General features: G+C 41.6%; 1 protein-coding gene across 2 annotated transcripts in view; it reads right to left on the bottom strand.

Moving 5' to 3' along the window:
- PPIL6 (peptidylprolyl isomerase like 6) overlaps positions 1-20,486 on the bottom strand; it is a 33,227-nt gene that overhangs the window by 11,376 nt on the left and 1,365 nt on the right. Inside the window, exons 2-6 of one of the 2 annotated variants that reach the window (XM_026511662.4) lie at positions 17,912-18,007; positions 14,747-14,935; positions 11,213-11,275; positions 10,937-11,084; positions 5,529-5,585 (exon numbers count right to left, since the gene is read on the bottom strand). In XM_026511662.4, coding sequence (XP_026367447.2) covers positions 5,529-5,585; positions 10,937-11,084; positions 11,213-11,275; positions 14,747-14,935; positions 17,912-18,007 — 553 coding nt within the window. The remainder of the gene's footprint in view (positions 1-5,528; positions 5,586-10,936; positions 11,085-11,212; positions 11,276-14,746; positions 14,936-17,911; positions 18,008-20,486) is intronic. The other variant, XM_057311157.1, reaches the window with a different exon arrangement.

Genomic DNA, 20,486 nt, shown 5'->3' with positions numbered 1-20,486 from the left:
TTTCATTGTATTAAAATTTAGGCACAAAAGCCATAGAAAACTAATGTATAGTTAAAGTTATTATTAGTTATTATAAGGGAAACACCCTTTCATCCCCACTCAGGCCAGCTTTCCCCAGAGTGCCTGGTCTAGTTCAAAAGTAACCACTCCCCTGACTTTTAAATGCTCTCATGCTTAAAGTTTCCTTATAGAATTGGCCCTTGAAAGCACTAGCTCTGATCTGTGGAGGTCCACTCCTTTGTGGGTGTTTTTCAATGCAGTACAGAACTGTAAATGTATTTTCTCTTATGATTTTCTTAACATTTTCTTTAGCTTATTTCATTGTTAAGAATACATACAACATACAAAATATGTTAATCCACTGTTTATGGGTTTTTTTTTAAGATTTTATTTATTTATTTATCAGAGAGAGAGAGCACAAGCAGGGGGAGCAGCAGGCAGAGGGAGAAGCAGGCTCCCCACTGAGCAAGGAGCCTGGCTCGGGACTTGATCTCAGGACGCTGGGATCATGACCAGAGGGGAAGGCAGATGCTCAACCGACTGAGCCACCCAGGCACCCCAACTGTTTATGTTTTTGGTAAGGCTTCAGGTCAGCAGTGTTGGTAGTTAGTCCACAGCTATTAGTAGTTACGAGGTAGTATAGTTTAGTCTTTACTATTTTATTTTTTTCCCTTTTTTAAGATTTTATTTATTTGAGAGAGAGAGAGAGTGAGTGAGCAAACAGGGGGAGGAGCAGAGGAGGAGAGAGGGAGAGAGATAAGCAGATTCCCTGCTCAGCAGGGAGCCCGATGCGGGGCTCGATCCCAGGACCCCAGGATCATGACCTGAGCTGAAGGCAGATGCTTAACCAACTGAGGCACCCAGGTGCCCCAGTCTTTACCATTTTAAAAGACTTGTTATGCCTTTTAAGTCTCTTTTAATCTTCAAGGTCTGCCTCTATCGCTTTACTTACTTTTATCTGTTAATAAACCTGAGCTGTTTAACCTCTAGAATTTTTCCCAGTCTGAAGCTTGCTGATTACACCTGCATGGGGCATTTCAGTATGTTTGTGTATTCTCTGTCCTGTCCTTTTGCCTATAAGACTTGTGTTGAGAAGGCAAATTAGTTTCAGCTTGACCGATATATCGGGAACACCCGAGCATAATGAATCTCGCACGTGCTTATGTGCGATGTCAAGGAGAAACACCAGGTAAATGTCGAAAATGGCTCCCAGGCGAACTGAGCTGCACTGAACACACACACCTCAGACATCCGCCACAGGTCACCGCGTTATGAGCTGCACCCACCCACGTCTGATGTTCCAGCTGGCCTCCAATTTCAGAGCCCTCCTTGCACCACGTCACAATCATTCACAAGCTGCAACTCTTCCCACGCCAGCTCCTCAAACGTCAGGGAGCTTTCAAGGTAGAGTGCCACATTTATTATAGTAGTTCTGTGTTTCTTGACCATAAAACATATGTTAAACTGTTCCCATTTTTTCAGGTTACTCTATATTTTAATGTGTCACTGAGAAAGGGTTTTTTTGTATCTCACTTTTGCCATAAGTCCTCTGGTTTTTAATGCATGATTCTGCATAGTGCAGAGATCTTTAAGGCCAGAGGACATCAGAACTGGTTGTATTTCCTGCGGACTTTGGTAGCTGGGTCCAGAGGCTTAATCAGACTCATGTTCTGTCCCTTTGGTGTGCGTTCTTTCCACAGAAGGCCCATAATGTCTGGTTGTCTCTGTTTTTGTGAAGTTAGCAGATACCAATGCAGCAAAGGCCTAGATCCATTATTTCACTGGGGGCAGCAAAATGGTGCTATTCTAATTCTGTTATCCCCTTCTCACCTATCTATTGGAATGCTTTCATAAGTAGCAATTTTCTCTTATCTATAGTTTGGTACAGTTCATATAGGGAAGGCAAGATAAATGCTTGATTCTTTGCTTATATGTATCAGTTTCTAAGATAATGAATTTGTTTCCCATCATTCCCCCAAAGATAAGCTATTAGGCTTTATTTTATAATATGATGTCATTATGAACTCATGGATTTAAAATATTTGTTGGATTTCAATTATTTGCGATTACTGTTCTTTCAAGTTCAAATCTTTGGCCAGTGAGAGCCTCTTCAAGTTGTCTCCCCAGGCTTTTGACGCGACCCTAGTAAATCTTTAATAGCTTTCTTTCTATCTGATAATTGCATGACTAAAGATGAGGTTCAAGGCTCATTTTGTAATTTCCCGTCCTGGAACTGAAACCTGCCATTTCTCCCAGGAACCCTGGTTTCTTTTAAGTGAGAAATGACACTTCAGAACACCAGTCTAAATGCTAGGAGCGTGTGATGCTCCTGTGTTGGTCCTTGTAGACCAATTCAGTGAATAGAGCTATATACGTAGATCGGATACTCTGTGAGTTTAAACTGATATTTCCAGTACTGGCCTCTATCATATTTCATTTGCATCTCCCTTCTTGCACATTGAAAGTCATGATTCTCAAGGACACACGAAATGATGAATTTAGGATATCCTATCATTAACTTACCTTTTCCGTATTACATAGACAACAGTCTCAAAGTAACAGTATTAATACCATCACCAGCATAATTACTGAAAATAGTTAAAAGTTTTTGTATACATTCTCCCCATTTTGTTCCAGTTTTAAAAAGGTAGGCTAAAGATAGAGTCATTACGTATCATACTCTCACCCTTTATTTCTCATTAAATTTTAGTTTTACAAGTTATTATGTGATTAGTGCTCATCACCAATCCTTATGTCAAGGTCTTTCATAATTTGTGTGAAACTCATTCTGCACCTAATTCCTCAAGATCAGGAAGGGCTTGTGGCAACATTATTCCCTCAAGTTTTACATATTGAAAAGTCTGTGTGCCCTTTATAATTCAGATGCAGTTTGGCTGCACATTGCCTTTCCTTGAGCATCTTAAATATATTATTCCATTCTCTTGTGGCATGATAATATAATGTCAAAGAATATGATGATAACTTACTTTTCTTTCCCTTATAAATCACTTGCTCTTTTTGCCTGCCTACCCAAAGAATTTTTACTTTTTCTTAACTGTCCAAAATGTTACTAAAATATGTCTTAGTGTTGGTTGTTCTGATTTAATATTTAATATTATCTGATTTAATATTATCAGGTGGCATTGTCCTCTTTCACTAAATGATGTCAAGTTTTTATACACATATTTTTACTTGAAGTATAAACATACGATAAAATGCACAGATTTTAGATGTTCAGTTCGATGCATTTTGACAATTGTGTGTAGTTGTGTAACCACCGTGAAAAACAAAAACAGAACATCAAATCCTTTTTAAATTCGGGACGGTTTTTTCAATATTAGTTCTTAGTATTTGTTCCGTTCCCTTGCATTCATTCAATCCTTTAGGGACAACTTACCATCCATATGTTGGATCTTCTCTTTCTAGCTGTTTGTCACTTTCTTGTAAATCCTTTTTGCTTTCTTCGTTTCTTTTTGGTTTTAAAAAATTCCCTCCTTCCATCTTCTACTTCTTTAAGACATACATATCTGTCGTGTTCGTTTGACCCATGTTTCTTCTAGTTTATTTCTTTTTTTTTAATGATTTTTTATTATATTATGTTAGTCACCATACAGCACATCCCCGGTTTCCGATGTAAAGCTCGATGATTCATTAGTTGCGTATAATACCCAGTGCACCATGTAAAATACGTGCCCTCCTTACTACCCATCACCAGTCTATCCCACCCCCCTCCCCTCTGAAGCCCTCAGTTTGTTTTTCAGAGTCCATAGTCTCTCATGCTTCATTCCCCCTTCTGATTACCCCCCTTTCTTTATCCCTTTCTTCCCCTACCGATCATCCTAGTTCTTATGTTCCATAGATGAGAGAAATCATATGATAGTTGTCTTTCTCTGCTTGACTTATTTCACTTAGCATTATCTCCTCCAGTGCCGTCCATGTTGCAGCAAATGTTGAGAATTTGTTCTTTCTGATAGCTGAGTAATATTCCATTGTATATATGGACCACAACTTCTTAATCCAGTCATCTGTTGAAGGGCATCTCGGCTTCTTCCACGATTTAGCTATTGTGGACATTGCTGCTATGAACATTGGGGTGCATATGGCCCTTCTCTTCACTACGTCTGTATCTTTGGGGTAAACACCCAGTAGTGCAATGGCTGGATCATAGGGTAGCTCAATTTTTAACTTTTTAAGGGACCTCCACACTGTTTTCCAGAGTGGCTGTACCAACTTGCATTCCCACCAACAATGTAGGAGGGATCCCCTTTCTCCACATCCTCTCCAACAATTGTTTCTTGCCTTGTCTATTTTTGCCATTCTTCTAGTTTATTTCTGAAATGTTCTTTTACTGCTAATTCTTGCCTAGTTCTGCAACCTCTGTCTAAGTTTTTCTAATTCTGTCTTATGAGTTCGTTCCTGTCTTGTGTCATATTCTCAGTGTCTTCTGGCTCATTCTGAAGTTGGTACAGTTTTGGTCTGTTGTTGTGAGCATGTCTTTCTAGTGTACTTTTGTGATCTGTGGTGATGTTACTCTGCTCTTTATTCTCTTTTACTTCTAAGAACCGTGAAACTTTTTGTTGCCTGTTTTTATGTAAAATTAGGTTTCCTAGGTGTTTAGAAGGAGGTGTGGCTTAAGAAGGAAGGTCCCTTTTCTGACTTCACAAGCTCCCTCTTGTGTTGTTTTCATGTAGTGTTCGACAATATGACAACTTGTTTTCTGAGATTTCCTGGCTTTGTCCCCATTCCCTCTTTGTCACTGATGCCCTTCTATCCTGCATAACTGTGATTCCATTCACAGCAACACCTCCTCATTGTGGGCCTGTCCTGGAAGAGTGCCCTTCCAGATCAGTTTCAAGAGTTCAGAGAGGTTAGGCAGCTCCAGCCTCAAACCTTACCAGGGAACCCTTGCACTCCCCACTGTTGGCTCTTTTCGGGTTCTGCTATTCTCAAGTCCACCAGATGTGCAGCTTTCTCCCACACAGATGCAGACACCATGCAGATTTCATAGCTATAGGTAGTTTGTCCTCATCTGTTTGTACTGAGAATTCATTTAGATACCTTGTCACCTAGTTTTGTTGTAAATGTCATCCACAGGTTTTTAGTTTTTCCGTCTACTTATACGGTCTGTTTTTATGTTGGAATTTCAAAAAATTCAAAAACTATGCCATCATCATGACCGCATTTTCCCAGGATCCCCAATAGCAGTCTTAATGGGATGATTATCAAAGTACCAAATTCTGGGTATGAGCGTGGCAAATTACAAGCCTTAAAAATATACAATTCCCTTGGACCCTACAATACTAATTCTAGAAATTCAGCCTAAAGGAATAATATAATTAGGTAAGTGAAAAAATGTGTATACAAAGCAGTTCTGGACTGGACTGGGGTGCCTTCCCCCCATCCCATTTTTAACTCCCACTTTCAGTGTGTTATCCCAAACACCATCCTATTCGAAGTTGTGAATTGTCCAGTCTTGTTAGATTTGACTTATCAGCTGATAGAGACTAACAGAATTTAAAGACACATACCTTCAAATGTTGGTCCATAAATCGACTCTCCATCATCTCCTTTTCCTTCTACTATATCTGAGAAATAACAATAAACAAACATTAGAATTTTGAGACTAGAAAAGAGTATGGTAATGGCCAGGGGAAAATGCTTTAAATTATGATTCCACTGATATCAATGACTAGAGTAAGTTATAAGATATGTAATTGTTCAATATCTAAACTGTGAAAATATTACTATAGTGATTTCACTTGTATTTTGTAAGCACTTTAACATTCATGATCCCATTTTTTCCTCTGATAATAACTCTTTGAAGTGGGCTAAATTATAATGCAGAACCTTTGAAATGATGAAGTATTAAATTATAATTGTGATCACAATTTATTTATTTATTTATTTATTTATTTATTTATTTGACAGAGAGAGGCAGCGAGAGAGGGAACACAAGCAGGGGCAGAGGGAGAGGGAGAAGCAGGCTTCCCGCTGAGCAGGGAGCCCGATGCGGGGCTCGATCCAAGAACGCTGGGATCATGACCTGAGCCAAAGGCAGAGGCTTAACGACTGAGCCACCCAGGTGCCCCAGTGGGCACAATTTAAAGGAAGAGTCTTCATATAAATTCTGCTTGCCTCACAAGTTATTCCATAGTCCATCCTGTTTTTTAGGAAAATGGAAAGACCAAACTGAGAGAATGAAATAGGAACAGTGAGGTCTTTTTAGAGGAGGAATAAAAATAGATGCTATAAAAAGAATCAGTGTTCAAATTTTCATTCCTTGGAACCCCAGAGTGATAATTCATTTATTTAGCCAGGTTTTGGAACAGAAGTTCCCTTATAATGTAATGAGGTGGAGATTTTTTAAGAAAGTATTTATCATGTCCCATTTTGCATTATCTCCATTATACACATACTTGGACTCGGGCAGTGCGCCTACTGTAAACATCTCCACGCACAAGTGACTGCTTCTCTGTCCACAGGTGAAAGGGAAACAAAGCTGACTACTGGAAATAGCGGACTCTGGTGGGAATAAGGGTCTCTAAGCTCTGTACCCCCAGCCTCCCCATCAGCACCTCTTTACTTCTTTTCCTCTCTCGTTCACCCTCCTTGAGTACAGCGTACAATATATCTCTGTTGAAAGACTGTGCCAGGGGCGCCTGGATGGCTTAGTCATTAAGCGTCTGCCTTCGGCTCAGGGCGTGATCCCGGCGTTCTGGGATCGAGCCCCACATCGGGCTCCTCCGATGGGAGCCTGCTTCTTCCTCTCCCACTCCCCCTGCCTGTGTTCCCTCTCTCACTGGCTGTCTCTCTCTCTGTCAAATAAATAAAAACTCTTTAAAAGAAAAGAAAAGAAAGACTGTGCCATTTTAACTCAGCGTGAGTGAGTTACCTATAATATAAGTGCACGGTTTAAAGAAATCAGATGCAACAGCAAGCATGCGGAGAGAAGTTATTCAGGACAGGCATGTAGCATTTAAATTCCATTCACAGACTGGCTCCGAAGTTAGTCATTAAGCCTGAAGTCTTCAAGCCTACTCTGCCCGATACTCCCCATGTGATTCACCCCAGGAGCCCTGGGCATCTCCTGGAGCACATTGCAATGGCTGAAGGCTAAATCCAGAAATGGGGAAGTCGAAGGTCCTCCAGCACCAATTCCTTCCAATCCTGGAGTTCGCTTTACTCAGACAAATCTGCCTGTGGTTCGCCACCCCTACTGACTCACTTCAACATCGGTGATACTCCTTTGCCCTATCTCTCCAACCCCCACCATTCTCTTGCCCTTTGCTTCACATTTCCCGGGGAAATAGTTTATATTGACCCCATTTCAATCAGTACTTGAACTCAGCCTTATATATCTGATGTTATTTCTGTACTTCCGACGACAAGTTCTGCAATGCAGAGTAGTGGTTCAAAGTAAACTTTAGAATCAGATGACTTTGATTTCAATCTTGATGTTAGTTACCTTTTCCGAGCCTGTTTCCTCATCTGTATGGACAGGAATAATGTTAAGTGCTCGCAGGTAATAGAAATCACCCTCTACCGACAGCACTTAGTGCAGCGCGGGGCAGAGCGCGTGCTCGCTCGCGGGTGGCCATCGTCAGCACTGCGCGCTGAGGGAATGCGTCTTCTCCTTACCACCGTCGTCACCATCGTTAGATTGATGATGATGACGACAAGATGTATTAAACTCTATCTCAAGAGGTCCTTCGGAAGGCAGCAGGCCTTGTGGGAGCCACAGACAGAGAATCCCACCAAAGTGGCTTCACGACTTGATCTCTTCTTTCATTTTGTACTTTAGAAATGAGTAGAATGTATGTTTCCTGTTTATCTGTTCATTTATTCATTCATCCTTTCAACAATATTTTTTAAGCACTTACTGTATACCAGGCACTGTTCTGGAGCCTGGGGATATAACAGTGAACAAAATAGATAAAATCCTGTACCTTCATGGAACTTATTTATAGTCTAATGAAGAGAAACAGACACTAAACAGATCCGCCAGGAAATACGTAATTGTATATCCAGTGATGACAAGTGCTATGAACCCAAAATAAAATATTTTATTTTAAAAATAACAATTAGGGGATAGGAGAGCAGCAGGGAAGGGGGTAAGGAGACCTGTGTGAATAGGAAAGGGGCAGTTTTAAATAGGATGGTCAGGTAAGTCTTGCTGAGATGAACTCTGGGCAAAAATCCAGATTAGATATCTGAAGCAAGGGGATATCTGAGGCATAGCTGGGTAGAGTGTGTCCCACGCGGAGGAAACGACAAAAGACCTCAAGCACACGTATGCTTGATGTGCTTAGGAAACAACAAGGAGGCCAGTGTATGGAGCAGAGGGAGGGGAGATGTCAGAGGATGAGGTGAGGCTAGGGAAGTGTAGACCGTGTAGGCCCTGCTGGTCCCATCAGGCAACCAGTAGTGCTGGGAGGCATCCTAAGGCACCGCATAAAACCACATTAACCATATTCCAGAATTTTCCCCACAGCCCTGTGTGAATCTGGTATCTGAAGGGAGAACATTTATAGAGCTTGGTACTTCCAATACACCATGTCACTGAATCCTGAATCCTTTCCACATCCTGTGATATTATAATTTTCCCCATGTTATGATTAAGAAACGGATTCAGAGATGCTAAGTGCTTACATACTAAGTGGTACAACTGGTATATATCAGTTGGGTTTGAATCTAGTAATCAGCATTTTTTCCTAAAGTGTCCTTAACCTTGCTGCTTCATTATTTGAAATCATGACCCAAGATCTGTGCATTGTACTACTTGGAAATTTTATTTCAAATAAGTAAACAAACAAGTACTATGACCTACTTTTCCCAAATATTTCTCTGGGGCTCTGGAAGGGGAGGTATACCTCTAACCAAACGCCAAAAATAAAAAAGAACATAGCATCTGAGAGCCCAGCACATAATAGTCAACATTGAACTAAGTTTCAGGAGACCCTGATATTGGCCCCCTTGAGGATGGTTTTATACCAACAAATACTTGAAAACAATCGAAATGTTCACCAATGGGGAATTAATTACAGTTGACCTTTGAACAATGCAGGGGTTGGGGTGCCAACCCCTGCACAGTTGAAAAGCCCAGTATAACTTTTAACTCCCCCCAAATTTAACTATTCATAGTCTACAGTTGACCAGAAGCCTTACTAGTAACATAAACAGTCAACACATATTTTGTGTGTTATAAGTATTATATGCTGCACACTTACAATAAAGGAAGCTAGAGAAAAGAAAATGTTATTAAGAAAATTATAAGGAAGGGGTACCTGGGTGGCACAGTCAGTTAAGCATCCAACTTTTGGTTTTGGTTCAGGTTATGATCTCGGCGTCATGAAATCGAGCCCTACGTGGGGCTCTGCATTCAGCACAGTCTCCTTGAGACTTTCTCCCCCTCTCCCTCTGCTCCTACCCCACAGGTGTGCTCTCTCGCTCAACTAAATAAATAAATAAATAAATAAATAAATAAATAAATAAATCTTTAAAAGGAAAAGGGACGCTTGGGTGGCTCAGTCGTTTAAGCATCTCCCTTTGGCTCAGGTCACAATCCCAGGGTCTTGAGATTGAGTCCCGCATCCGGCTTCCCGCTCAGCGGGGAGCCTGCTTCTCTCTCTACCCTTCTCCCTGCTCATGCTCTCTCTCTCTCACTCTCTCTGAAAGAAAGAAAGAAAGAAAGAAAGAAAGAAAGAAAGAAAAAGAAAGAGAAAGAAAGAAGAAAGAAAGAAAGAAAAGAAAAAGAAAATCATATGGAAGAGGAAATACATTTACAGTACTGCACTGTAAAAAATCAGTGGGTCCACAGTTCAAACTCCTTATTGTTCAAGGGCCAACTATAAGTTGGTAGAGCAATATATGAAAAACTAGGCACACCCTAAAAATTGTACATGTTTATGTTTATTGACATAGGAAAACATACCATATATGTATATGAAGTGGGAAAATAATGAGTTTAGATAACACTAGAGTGATATGATCTCATTTTTGGAGAAACTGAGGGAAAACTGAAAAAAATCAGAAAACTGATTTTCATACAAATGCCCGGATTAAATCTACATATTTCTTATCAGCCTCAGAATGTTCCGGAATGTTGAAAAATAATTAAGCATTATTAATTTAAGCCTCTGCATATTTCATCAAGTTCAAACAAATCTCCTAAGCCAATTATTTTTAAATTGCTGCCTGATTGTTCCCTATGGGTCACCTCCCAAAAGGCCTTGAAATTTAATTTTGTGTTGTTAGAGACCTAGTCTGTGTGAATGCAAAGGACTGACCTGAAAAGAAAGCAAAAATGAAGAACAAAATGCTTTGGCTCTTACTTTCACACTGTCACAATGTAACATCTTTGGTGAGAAATAAGTTGTTTTCAATTCTTACCTTTAGAATGTCTCTTAAAGGTACTGTATTTTCTAGGTACTCCTATTTATTTAGGTGAGCATTTTTTTTTTTTAGAGGTGGGGAGAGCGGGAGAGAATCTTCAGCAGGCTCCACACTGGGCATGGAGCCTGATGCGGGGCTCGATGACTCAGGGGCTCGATCTCACAGCGCTGAGAGCATGACCTGAACCGAAATCAAGAGTTGGGTGCTCAACCAACCTAACCACCCAGGTGCCCCCTATTTAGATGAACATTTAAAATTATATTTTGATATAAAAAATGGTGTCTTCCTATCTTATATTGCTTTTTAATCTGGAATATTCTGGGTAACAAAACTTTAAATTTGTTTATTTCAAAATTTATGACATTTTTAAAAAGAGTATGAATATCTTAATCATTCGGCCATATAAAATATCCTTTCAATATATATATAATATTTAGAATAAATATATCTAATTCTACATGCATTTCACAAAGCTAGAGAAACAAAATCCTGGACATTCTGATTTGACGTTACAATTAAGTTGCATTTAAGATTTTAAACTTACCTCCTCCTTGTATCCAACCATTTCGTACTACTCGATGAAAAATTGAACCTACGTAATGTAGCTTGATGCCACTTTGAGAATAGCCTGCTTTTCCTGTGCAGAGGACTTGAAAGTTCCTACATGTTTTGGGACATGCATCACAGTAGAGCTACAAATAAAAATACAAGGTTTAAAAGATTAAATATTTAATATTTTGACAGTTACAGATTCCTACTGCCACCTCCCACTTATTAAAAAAATAACAAAAATAAATAAGAACAACAAAAAGCCTCTCACCTCAAAAACCAGTCTTCCAATTGGATAAAAATCAATAGAAATGTCCAAGAACACAAAAGCATGCTATTAAAATTAGGAAGAAAAAGATAGTGCAGGTCAGTGTCTTGGAATAAAGTTTTAGAAATGACCAAAAATACCACAGAATAATGTTTTCAGTGATAAGATTTCAAAAGCAAGGACGCCTGGGTGGTTCAGTCAGTTAAGCATCTGCCTTCAGCTCGGCTCATGATCCCAGGGTCCTGAGATCCAGTCCTGTCATGCTTCTAACTCAGCAGGGAGCCTGCTTCTCCCTCTGCCTGCAGCTCCCCCTGCTTGTGCTCTCTCTCTCTCTCTAACAAATAATTTAAAAAATATATATTTCAAAAGCATTAACAGTAGATAATGTAACAGCAAAGTTAAATGAATGACTTACAGAAGTTTGTTTCATTTTAATATATCAAGTCTTTCCAACCTTTTTAAATAACACACTCTTTAAAACGCTTTAGTAGTGAAGCTTTGACTAACCTTAACCAGCGCGCCAGACGGAGAACACACGGCTAGATACCCCCTACATTGCAAGCTAGGTGTGGAAAGGAACACTAGTCGGTCCCTTTGGGAAAAGAAACAGACTGGGAATTTTCTGTTCTGAGTAATTTTGGGTAACATGTGAGTGCCATGGATTTGGTTACCATATGTTCTGGATCTTGAGAGATTGTACCGATTAGCTGCCCAGAGCCAGGCCACGTCCTTTCCGAGTGGGAAAGCAAGGACGCCGTATCCATAGGAGGTATGGGACCAGGGGAAGGGAAGAGAATATGCTGTGCTTTCGTGTCATTTCAGTCTTGCTCTCATGCTCCCAGATGCCCCCAGCTCTTGTTTTCATTTGGCAGCCTTTCTGGCAGGGACAGCTAACATTTGTGTGATCTCGTCTAGCTCTACAAAGGGACATCCAAAATGCAAACACGGCCTCCGTCATGGTAGCATTCATTTGGGGAGCACAGCACATCCAATGGGATACACTTCAAACCTTGGGCACCATTCTCATACATAAGTTGCCACCTGATTTAACAAGCTACATACCTTGCCCTGCCCTATTTCTTAAGAATCTAGGAAACACAAATGAAATCACTTTTACGGTATCACTGTCGCTACCTTATGTCACTTAAGCCTTTTCTTTTTAATTAAGAGACTGTAATAATACTGTGTTATCTGACATCCGGGAATGAAGTATTATGTCCATAGTATTTATGATTAACTTTTGTGTGCCTCTCAGCTTCTGTACTACAAGTTCTGAATTAAAAAGAATAGTATAACTTTATTATAAGAGGCATAATATAGTAAACATCATGGGCTTGGGCGAAAAAGAGGATATACTGGAAATCATGATTCATTTATGAAATGGGTAAGTCCGTTCAGGCATCATTAAACTTTCCTCTGTGTCAATATATTATCTTTATGCAGTTGTCAAGAGTAGAAAATTCTAACAATTCTAATGAAAGAGCAAATAAGCACAACACAAGGTAATGTCACCTAGCAGCCAAATATGCAAACATAATTATCTGGTATATCATTGCAACCCAGAAGTAAACAAGTCCCGGCAGCAAGAAAAATCTAGCCTCTGCACAAAAAAAAAAGTAAGGATTTTCCCTGGGATCCAGGTCTTCCCTCCTCACAGCCATTAATTCAGGCTGTCATCATCTCTAGGCCACACTACTATATTAGTGTTCCAAGTGGTCACCCGGCCACCAGGCTTTCCCTACTCTGCCCTGTTTTTGCACAGCCCTAAAACTTTTTCCAAAAAAGCAAAGATTATGTCACACTCTTTATGAAAAGTTCTGTTGGCTCTGCTTCCTTCTAGGAAAAAAGGTAACTCCTTAGTTCACAATGCAGTTCAGAATGGACTAAGTTCAGCCTTTCTTTAGTGGATCTGTTTGGTGTTTTCCTCCCCTTCCTTAACATCTGGGGATGTTTCCTATTTGGGGAACTCTCCACGGGACCCACCACCCTCTAAAGACCCTAAAGGGGCCAGATTCTCCCTCCCTCACTCTGTGAGAGCCAGGGTGTGGGGATATGACTTGGGCTGGATTAGTCAGGTGCTCCTGCCTGGGACCTTGGATCTCCAGGGTGCAAAGATACCAGTTAAGTAATTCTCAGTGAAGGTGGCAATGTGAACCCAGGGCCAGCGGGCACCCATGGCAGTGTCCTAGCTGCACATTTCTGGGATGTGACTCTTGCCACGTTTTCCTACTGCCAGGCCTCCCTTGGTTCCCACCTGCTTTCCAAAACCTGGTTCTCCAGCTTTCCTGTCAATTGTGAGGTTACCAATATCCTTTCAATGCATACCTTTTCTCCTTAAGTTAATCAGAGTAGCTTGGTACTGTTGGTGACTATACTCCCATTTTCCCAGCCTCATTTCCTGTTAATTTGGGTCTCCTTGCTGTCCCCTGCCCCTCCCTGAATACGCCATGCACTTTTAGACCCTTGTCCTTTTGGGAATTAACTGCTGTGAACATTACATTCCTCCCCATACCCCAGAATTTCTAGTATTTTCCAAGTGCATTGTTTATTCAACCAGACATTCACTGAGTTCATACTATGTTTCAGATTCTGTTCAAGGCAGTTAACAGCTAAATGAGGATGAAGGAACAAAGGTCTTTGCCTTTTTACAGCTGAAATCCTAGTACTGGGTCTTTCTGTGGGCACGGGCCACTATAAGCATGAAATGATTTTCAGCATATGGCTCTTGTTGCTATAACAACTTTCTGAGCAAAACTACGAAGTACTTTTACCTCTATTGCCATTCCACCCTAACGCCTGTCTCTCACTCTCCTGGACCTCAAGCTTCAGGACTGTCCATTGGAAACCTCCCCAGGGCCTTAGCTTGTCTGGTCCTGCTCTTGCCAACTATGTGTCATGCTTTAAAAGGTCACCTTTTGGGGCGCCCGAGTGGCTCAGTCAGTTAAGTGTCTGCCTTCGGCTCAGGTCATGATCCCGGGGTCCTGGGATCGAGCCCCACATTGCGCTCCCTGCTTAGTGGGGAGTCTGCTTCTCCCTCTCCCTCTGCCCCTCCTCACCCCGCACTTGTGCTCTTTCTCTCTCAAATAAAATCTTTAAAATGTCACCTTTCTTCTCAAACTTTCCATTCTCTTAGCGCAGTACCTCTCATTTAGATGTTAGAAAGTACTAATTAAAAATTTTCATGTTAAGGGTGAATGGATGATAAGCTCGAACTTCTCTGAAGCAGGGGGAGGGCTCTTTATGTTTTCAAATGGTTAATTAATGCATATAAATCTCTAATGGGGAGTAGAAATGTTTGAACAGGGATGCTCTCCCCCTGTGCATTCTGCCTGCTCTGAGGTCTGCGTGCTTTGCACACTGTTTAGCCAAATCCTGCAACATTATATATAATCCTTTGCAACTGGATTATAGGCCATTGAGAACTTAAAACCTAGCCTTCTGTTTATATTCCTTTGTTAGGATATCAGTAATTAATGCTGAATCAATATAAATAATCAAAGATTCCACTATTTTTCTTTAAAAACTAGTGTAACTTGCCTTGGTGTCTGTTAAGAATTTAGCAGAATAATCCACAGTAAGTGCCTCATAAAGTTCAGGGGGCTTAAAATCAACTACATCCCACATCTTGTGAGCCCATTTCTGAAGATCAAATGCATCACCTAGGAGCCGATCGTTAACAAAACACATCACATAGGAAGAATATTCCCAGATTTCATTCTTGAGTTCCTATAAAGGAAAAGGATAAAAAAAAAAAACACCTGTATTGTGAGGGGGAAAAAAATCAACCTTGCTATAAACCCACAAGCCAGAGCTCGGGATAGACTCTAACCGAATCTTAAAGAAAATGGATTTTTTTGCCATCTTTTAGAATTTTACTCTCAAATAGAATTTAAGAACATTTTTAAGACTCTGACATCACTGAAAGCAAAGAATGACCTTAAAAGTAATACTAAAAATGGTACAGTCATTGAAAATAGACCGTGATCTGGTAATAAAAATCTGTGTGCATAGCATACGTGTTATGTTAACTTGAAAACAAAATGCAGTCTCTGGCTTCATTTCTGAAGTACGTTTTACTGGGTGTATACTTGGAAAGGCTAGGGGTTCTGAGTAATACATGGTTTTCAGTGCCAAGGATGGAAAGAATGCTTTTCTGAGGGAGTGGGGTCAGGGAAAGGAAATGCCTCCCTGGGGGCCAGCAGGGACTTCTGGCGCACCCAGGTGTAAGGAGGGAGAGAACTCACCTTTGTCAACACTTTTAAGTCTAAGCCCCTTAAAATGAAGTGCATTCATGTGTTTATCCAAACACTAACAGTCAACCTCCCAAATCCCAGCGTGTGACCATGAGTAATGCCCCTTTGGAAGATAGATCTGGTTTATTATGACCCAGGGCCAGTCCTGGCAAAAGTATGAATAATTTGGGACACTGTTCTCAAACCTTAGCAGGCAAGCAGAATTACAGGGTCCTGAGCCCCACCCGAGTTTCTGATTCCAGAATGGGGCCTGAGAATGTGCATGTCAAACAACATCTCAGGAGATGCTGACATTGCTGGTCTGGAGACCACACTCGGGGAAACGCTGGTTTGGGGACCAGTTTGTCTTCAGCCTGCCAGTCTGCCGCACTCCCAGCTCTTCTCCCAGATTTCAGGTCCCACTCCAAGGCCCGTATCAAAACCCGGTTCGAGGAAAAGAATGAACTTCTTCATGCTAAACTATAAATCACTGATAAAGCCTGTGCGTCATAGTCCCTAAACTGTTGAGATTTATCAATGTTACCACATTTTGTAGAATGCAAAACTTTTAAAGGGGCTATTTATCTACCTGGGTATGGCTAACGTGGAAATTTATTTAGCCTGGTGGGAGAAATGCAGTAGGACGTACACTTTACTCAGAGGCTAATGATGCAGAGGCCTCATGCTTGTGTGTCCTCTGCCGTGAGGAGGCCTCCTCACATGCCTCAAGATAGTCGCCTGGACCCAGTGGTTGCTGGGGCTTTCCAGCACTGAGACATAAGATGTTGCCTTTTTTGGAGGGGAGAGAAAGGCCTTTCCAAAGGCCCAGAAGCCACCACTCATGGGTGGCGTTACATTCTGCTGAAACTTAAGGCCAGCCCAGACCTCACCTCAGATGTGCTAAGAAGCACTACATATGACACAAGGTACGATGCTTACATTGAGGAAGGACAAAAACTGCCCTGAAACAAGAAAAGGATAAAATGACAAGTGTCCAAGAAATGAGGGTGAGAAAAGGAAGAAAGAAAGGATAGGGAATAAAGAATAGGTGGAAAGAAGCAGCAGTGATTACCCAGAAAGCCTCATTCAGGCCCCATGAGAAAAGCAGAAGGAAGAGAACACAGAACATCCCAAGGTCAGGAACCCAGGCTGAGATGGCGGGAAACTGTGGAATGGAATCCACACCAGTCTTTAAGAATCCAGCGGGAATCTGTGAGAGGAATGGGTGTAGACCACAAAGCACGAGATCATGGCTCCCCTGTAGGTGGAAAGCATGAGACTGGTAGGCAGTGTAAGTAGTTTGGTGATAAAAATGAAGAAAAACATATTTTTTTAAGGTAACCAGCTGTCCTTTGTGTAGGACTGTACCAGCTTTAGCATTGAAATTCTTGCTCCCAGGAAACCCCTCAGAACCAGGCAAAGCAGGACCACTGGTCACCCTAGTTGTTGTAAGGATTGTAGTTAATATATACATAAGTCAAGAGAATAGCGTCTGGCATATAATAAGTGCCCCGTGTAGGTGTTTGCTACTATTCTCTAAATTCCAGTAAGAATGTTCTATGGCTCTGAAAATGGTATGAGACTCAACAAATGTATTGTGCACTCAGTCCAGCACTCACGTGACTGCACAGGGCCGTGGTACCGTACGGCAGCACTATCTATAGGGTAACCACAGGGTCACAGGACATCCTCGTGCAACCACTGCTCTGGTCAGGGGAAATGGGATTTCATCAGCCACTGGGGAGATGGGCTGGGGCAGGGAAACCAGGACTGGGACCTTACGGTTCTGGGCCAGGGATGGCAAGCAAGAAGTATACCCCATTCCTGCCTCACCCCAACGTGAGGATGAGGTATGGCTGGGCCAGGATGCCACCTTAGAACTCTTCCTATCACATGTTCTAGGCAGCATTACCAAATGATCAGGGTTGGCACCCAAGAGGAAGCCCATCTCCTGTTTCTAGGCAGGCTCTGCTAGCCCTGGGGCCTGAGGTTCTCCAAGGATGCTGTTCGTGGGGAGAGGGAAGAGAGGAAGCTTTAATTAGGACAAGGCGGCCCTGTGGGAGTTTGGTGCCTGCCATCACAGCTCCCTAGGCCACAAGCCCCGCCCCTGTGTCTGTCCTGTAGACCACCAAGACCTTCCAAAGTAAGGACCACGAGTGCCAAGGTGTCAGAGGAAGTGTGAGTGAGCGGTGTACAGGGAGAGCGGGCTAACCGGCGGGGGTAAATCGCAGCATTGAGAATCTAAAACTTACCTTTATCACATGTCTTCCGAAAGAAAATCCTGTAAATGTTTTACTTTTTTTTAAAGTCAGCCTGGTAAAACGATTGAAATGATTTAGGAAAAGTATATAATTTAGAGAAATCAAATCTAGTTGCTCGAAAATCACTACTCCAGTTTTTCCAAAACAATGCATAGGTGAATAACTGAGGCAAAACTTTGCTCACTTCCCACACCCCAAATATCCTTTACCCTTTTTTTCTCCTGTAGATATCGGTCCCATGCAAATTCTTGAAGAGGGACTATTATAGGGTCTTCAAATTTGGTTGGATAATTACTCTTCAGAGTCTAGGTTTCAAAATAGAATAATTATTTTAGAATAAGTTCTCTTTTAAGGTAGAAATCATTTCCCCCATTATTTATGGGGGTTCAGGAGGTTTTATACAGTGCATACCCAGGCCATACAATCTGGCTTAGATGACCCCTTCTTGCTCCCAGAGGCCCCTGTGCTTACCTCCATGAAGCCACTCCCCAGCTCATCCTGGGGCTCTGGCTTTATTTGTCTCTCATTTCTAGAGTATAAGCTCTTTGAGGGCCAAGACTATGTGCTAGTTTTCCTGTCCTCCCACTGGCCTCAACGTCGGGCACATGGTGGACCATCCACACATAGCAAATGAACAAATACATTTTGTGATTTGCCACGTTCTTTTAGGACCAGTTTTTCCCTAAATTGAACTCTTGCTAAACTTCAGTGGATCTACAGATACTTTTTTTTAATGAAAAGAAGATGTTACTTTATTTTTTTAACTACAGTGTTTTATTGGTTTCGGGTGTACAATATAGTGATTCAGCAATTCCATACATCACCTGGTGCTCATCAGGACAAATGCCCTCCTTAATCTCCATCCCCTGCTTCACCCATCCCCCCACCCACCTCCCTCTACAGATACTTCTAACTAAAATAAATATTACTTTAATTTATTGATATGTGGAGAATGACCAAAAGGATACTGGTATGGTTACACCCCTCAGGAAAAAGTGAAGTAAATACTGAGTATGTTTAGGTTTAGATATTGAGGAAATTTTGGTTTAACGTACATTATTTTGTCTATACGAGTCAGAGAAAATTCTTACTGGTTAACAGTCCCTGTCAAAAAAAAAGTTTTGATTCCTGGTACGTTGCATTTTGCCTCCTGGGCAAGCAAGAGAAGGCAGGTGAGGCACTAAGAGGCCCCACCTTTCTGAGTGTGGCTGAGGAGATGTATCCAACAGGGAAAAGTGACCACTGGTTGCGGCACTGGGCACCTTCTCCGCTACGGACGGTGCTCAGCAGTCCGACTGTGGCCTAAAAGAGGACGCTGGCCTGGCATGCTTCATCAGGGATGGATATTCCAAGAGGGAGAAAGCCAGGGCGTGAGTGTATCCTGTCCTTGGGACCAGGGGGAGCCGGAGAGGGCAATAGCAGTTCGGTCATTTGCTTCTTAGACTCCTGCCCAACCAACAGATGATGATGTGTCCTTTGTGTCGCAGTGGCAGTGCCCGTGCTCAGTTTGAGGCAATTGTGTTTCTAACTGGGGGACCATCTGGAATAACTAACAAGCCCAACAGTTTTCAAATTAAGCATACTTCATCATACTTTCCTCATGATTTAGTGTCTAGAATGGACTATAGCCAAATTACAATCTATGTAATACTTACTCTTCACAAACCTAAATCTCTCACAATAAATGAGGTATTCAGGATTGCTCACCAAATGATTATGTTGAGAAATTATTCAAAGCCATATCGTTTATTAAGGTCAAACTAACTCGGTTTACACTCCTAGGTTTTTCATATTCAAACAGAGCTACAGTAGGCAAAAGCTTAAGAAGGGGAAAATTAATATTACTAATATAGCAAAGACGCTGGGTTTTTGACTTAGCTTGCTCTACAACAGGGGCTGGCAAACTGTGGCCAGCGGGCCAAATCTGCCTGTTTTTGTAAGACTTGAAAGCTAAGAAGAATTTTTAGATTTTAAGCACCTGGGGAAAAAAAATCATCTTCTGTGTCATGTGAAATTATATGCAAGTCATATTTCAGTATTTATAATTAAGTTTTATTGGAAAACCACCATTCATTTACATATATTCTGTGGCCACTTTTGTACAAGGACATAGTCAAGTAGTCATGACTGAGAGCCTGAGGCCTATGGCCCTGAAGGCCTAATAATTTAACATGTAGGCTTTACAGAAAAAAATTCCCAACACCTTCTCTACAGTGTAGAGTAGGCACAAAAAACAGGTGCCCTCAGAAAAGGAGCTAAAGAAAAACAAGGGAGGGGCGCCTGGGTGGCTCAGTTGTTAAGCGTCTGTCTTCGGCTCAGGTCATGATCCCAGAGCTCTGGGATGGAGCCCTGCATCGGGCTCTCTGCTCCATTGGGAGCCTGCTTCTTCCTGTCCCACTCCCCCTGTTTGTGTTCCCTCTCTCGCTGGCTGTCTCTCTGTCAAATAAATACATAAAATCTGAAAAAAAAAAAAAGGAAAGAAAGAAAGAGAGAGAGAGAGAAAGAAAGAGAAAAAGGGAAAGGGAAAAAAATTCCTTAAATTAAATATAACTTGAGCCATGAACTTTATAGATCCCATCAGCCCAGCTAACAGCCCATAATTTCTCCTTATTTTGATGACCCATGTATCGTTTTCACCGATTTACTGCTTGTTCTCTTCCTCTTGTAAACTTTACCTGTTTCACAAATTACTGTGAAACTGCGTAAAGGAAACCTTACTTAAAACGGAGTGGTGAGGCCAGAAGGGGGAGCTCTCGTTCCTCAATTGGCCCAGCGGGCCAGGGA

This window comes from Ursus arctos, unplaced genomic scaffold (genome assembly GCF_023065955.2).
Source record: "Ursus arctos isolate Adak ecotype North America unplaced genomic scaffold, UrsArc2.0 scaffold_13, whole genome shotgun sequence".
In the NCBI taxonomy this organism is placed as follows: Eukaryota; Metazoa; Chordata; class Mammalia; order Carnivora; family Ursidae; genus Ursus; species Ursus arctos.
This window is presented reverse-complemented; position numbering and strand designations above follow the sequence as displayed.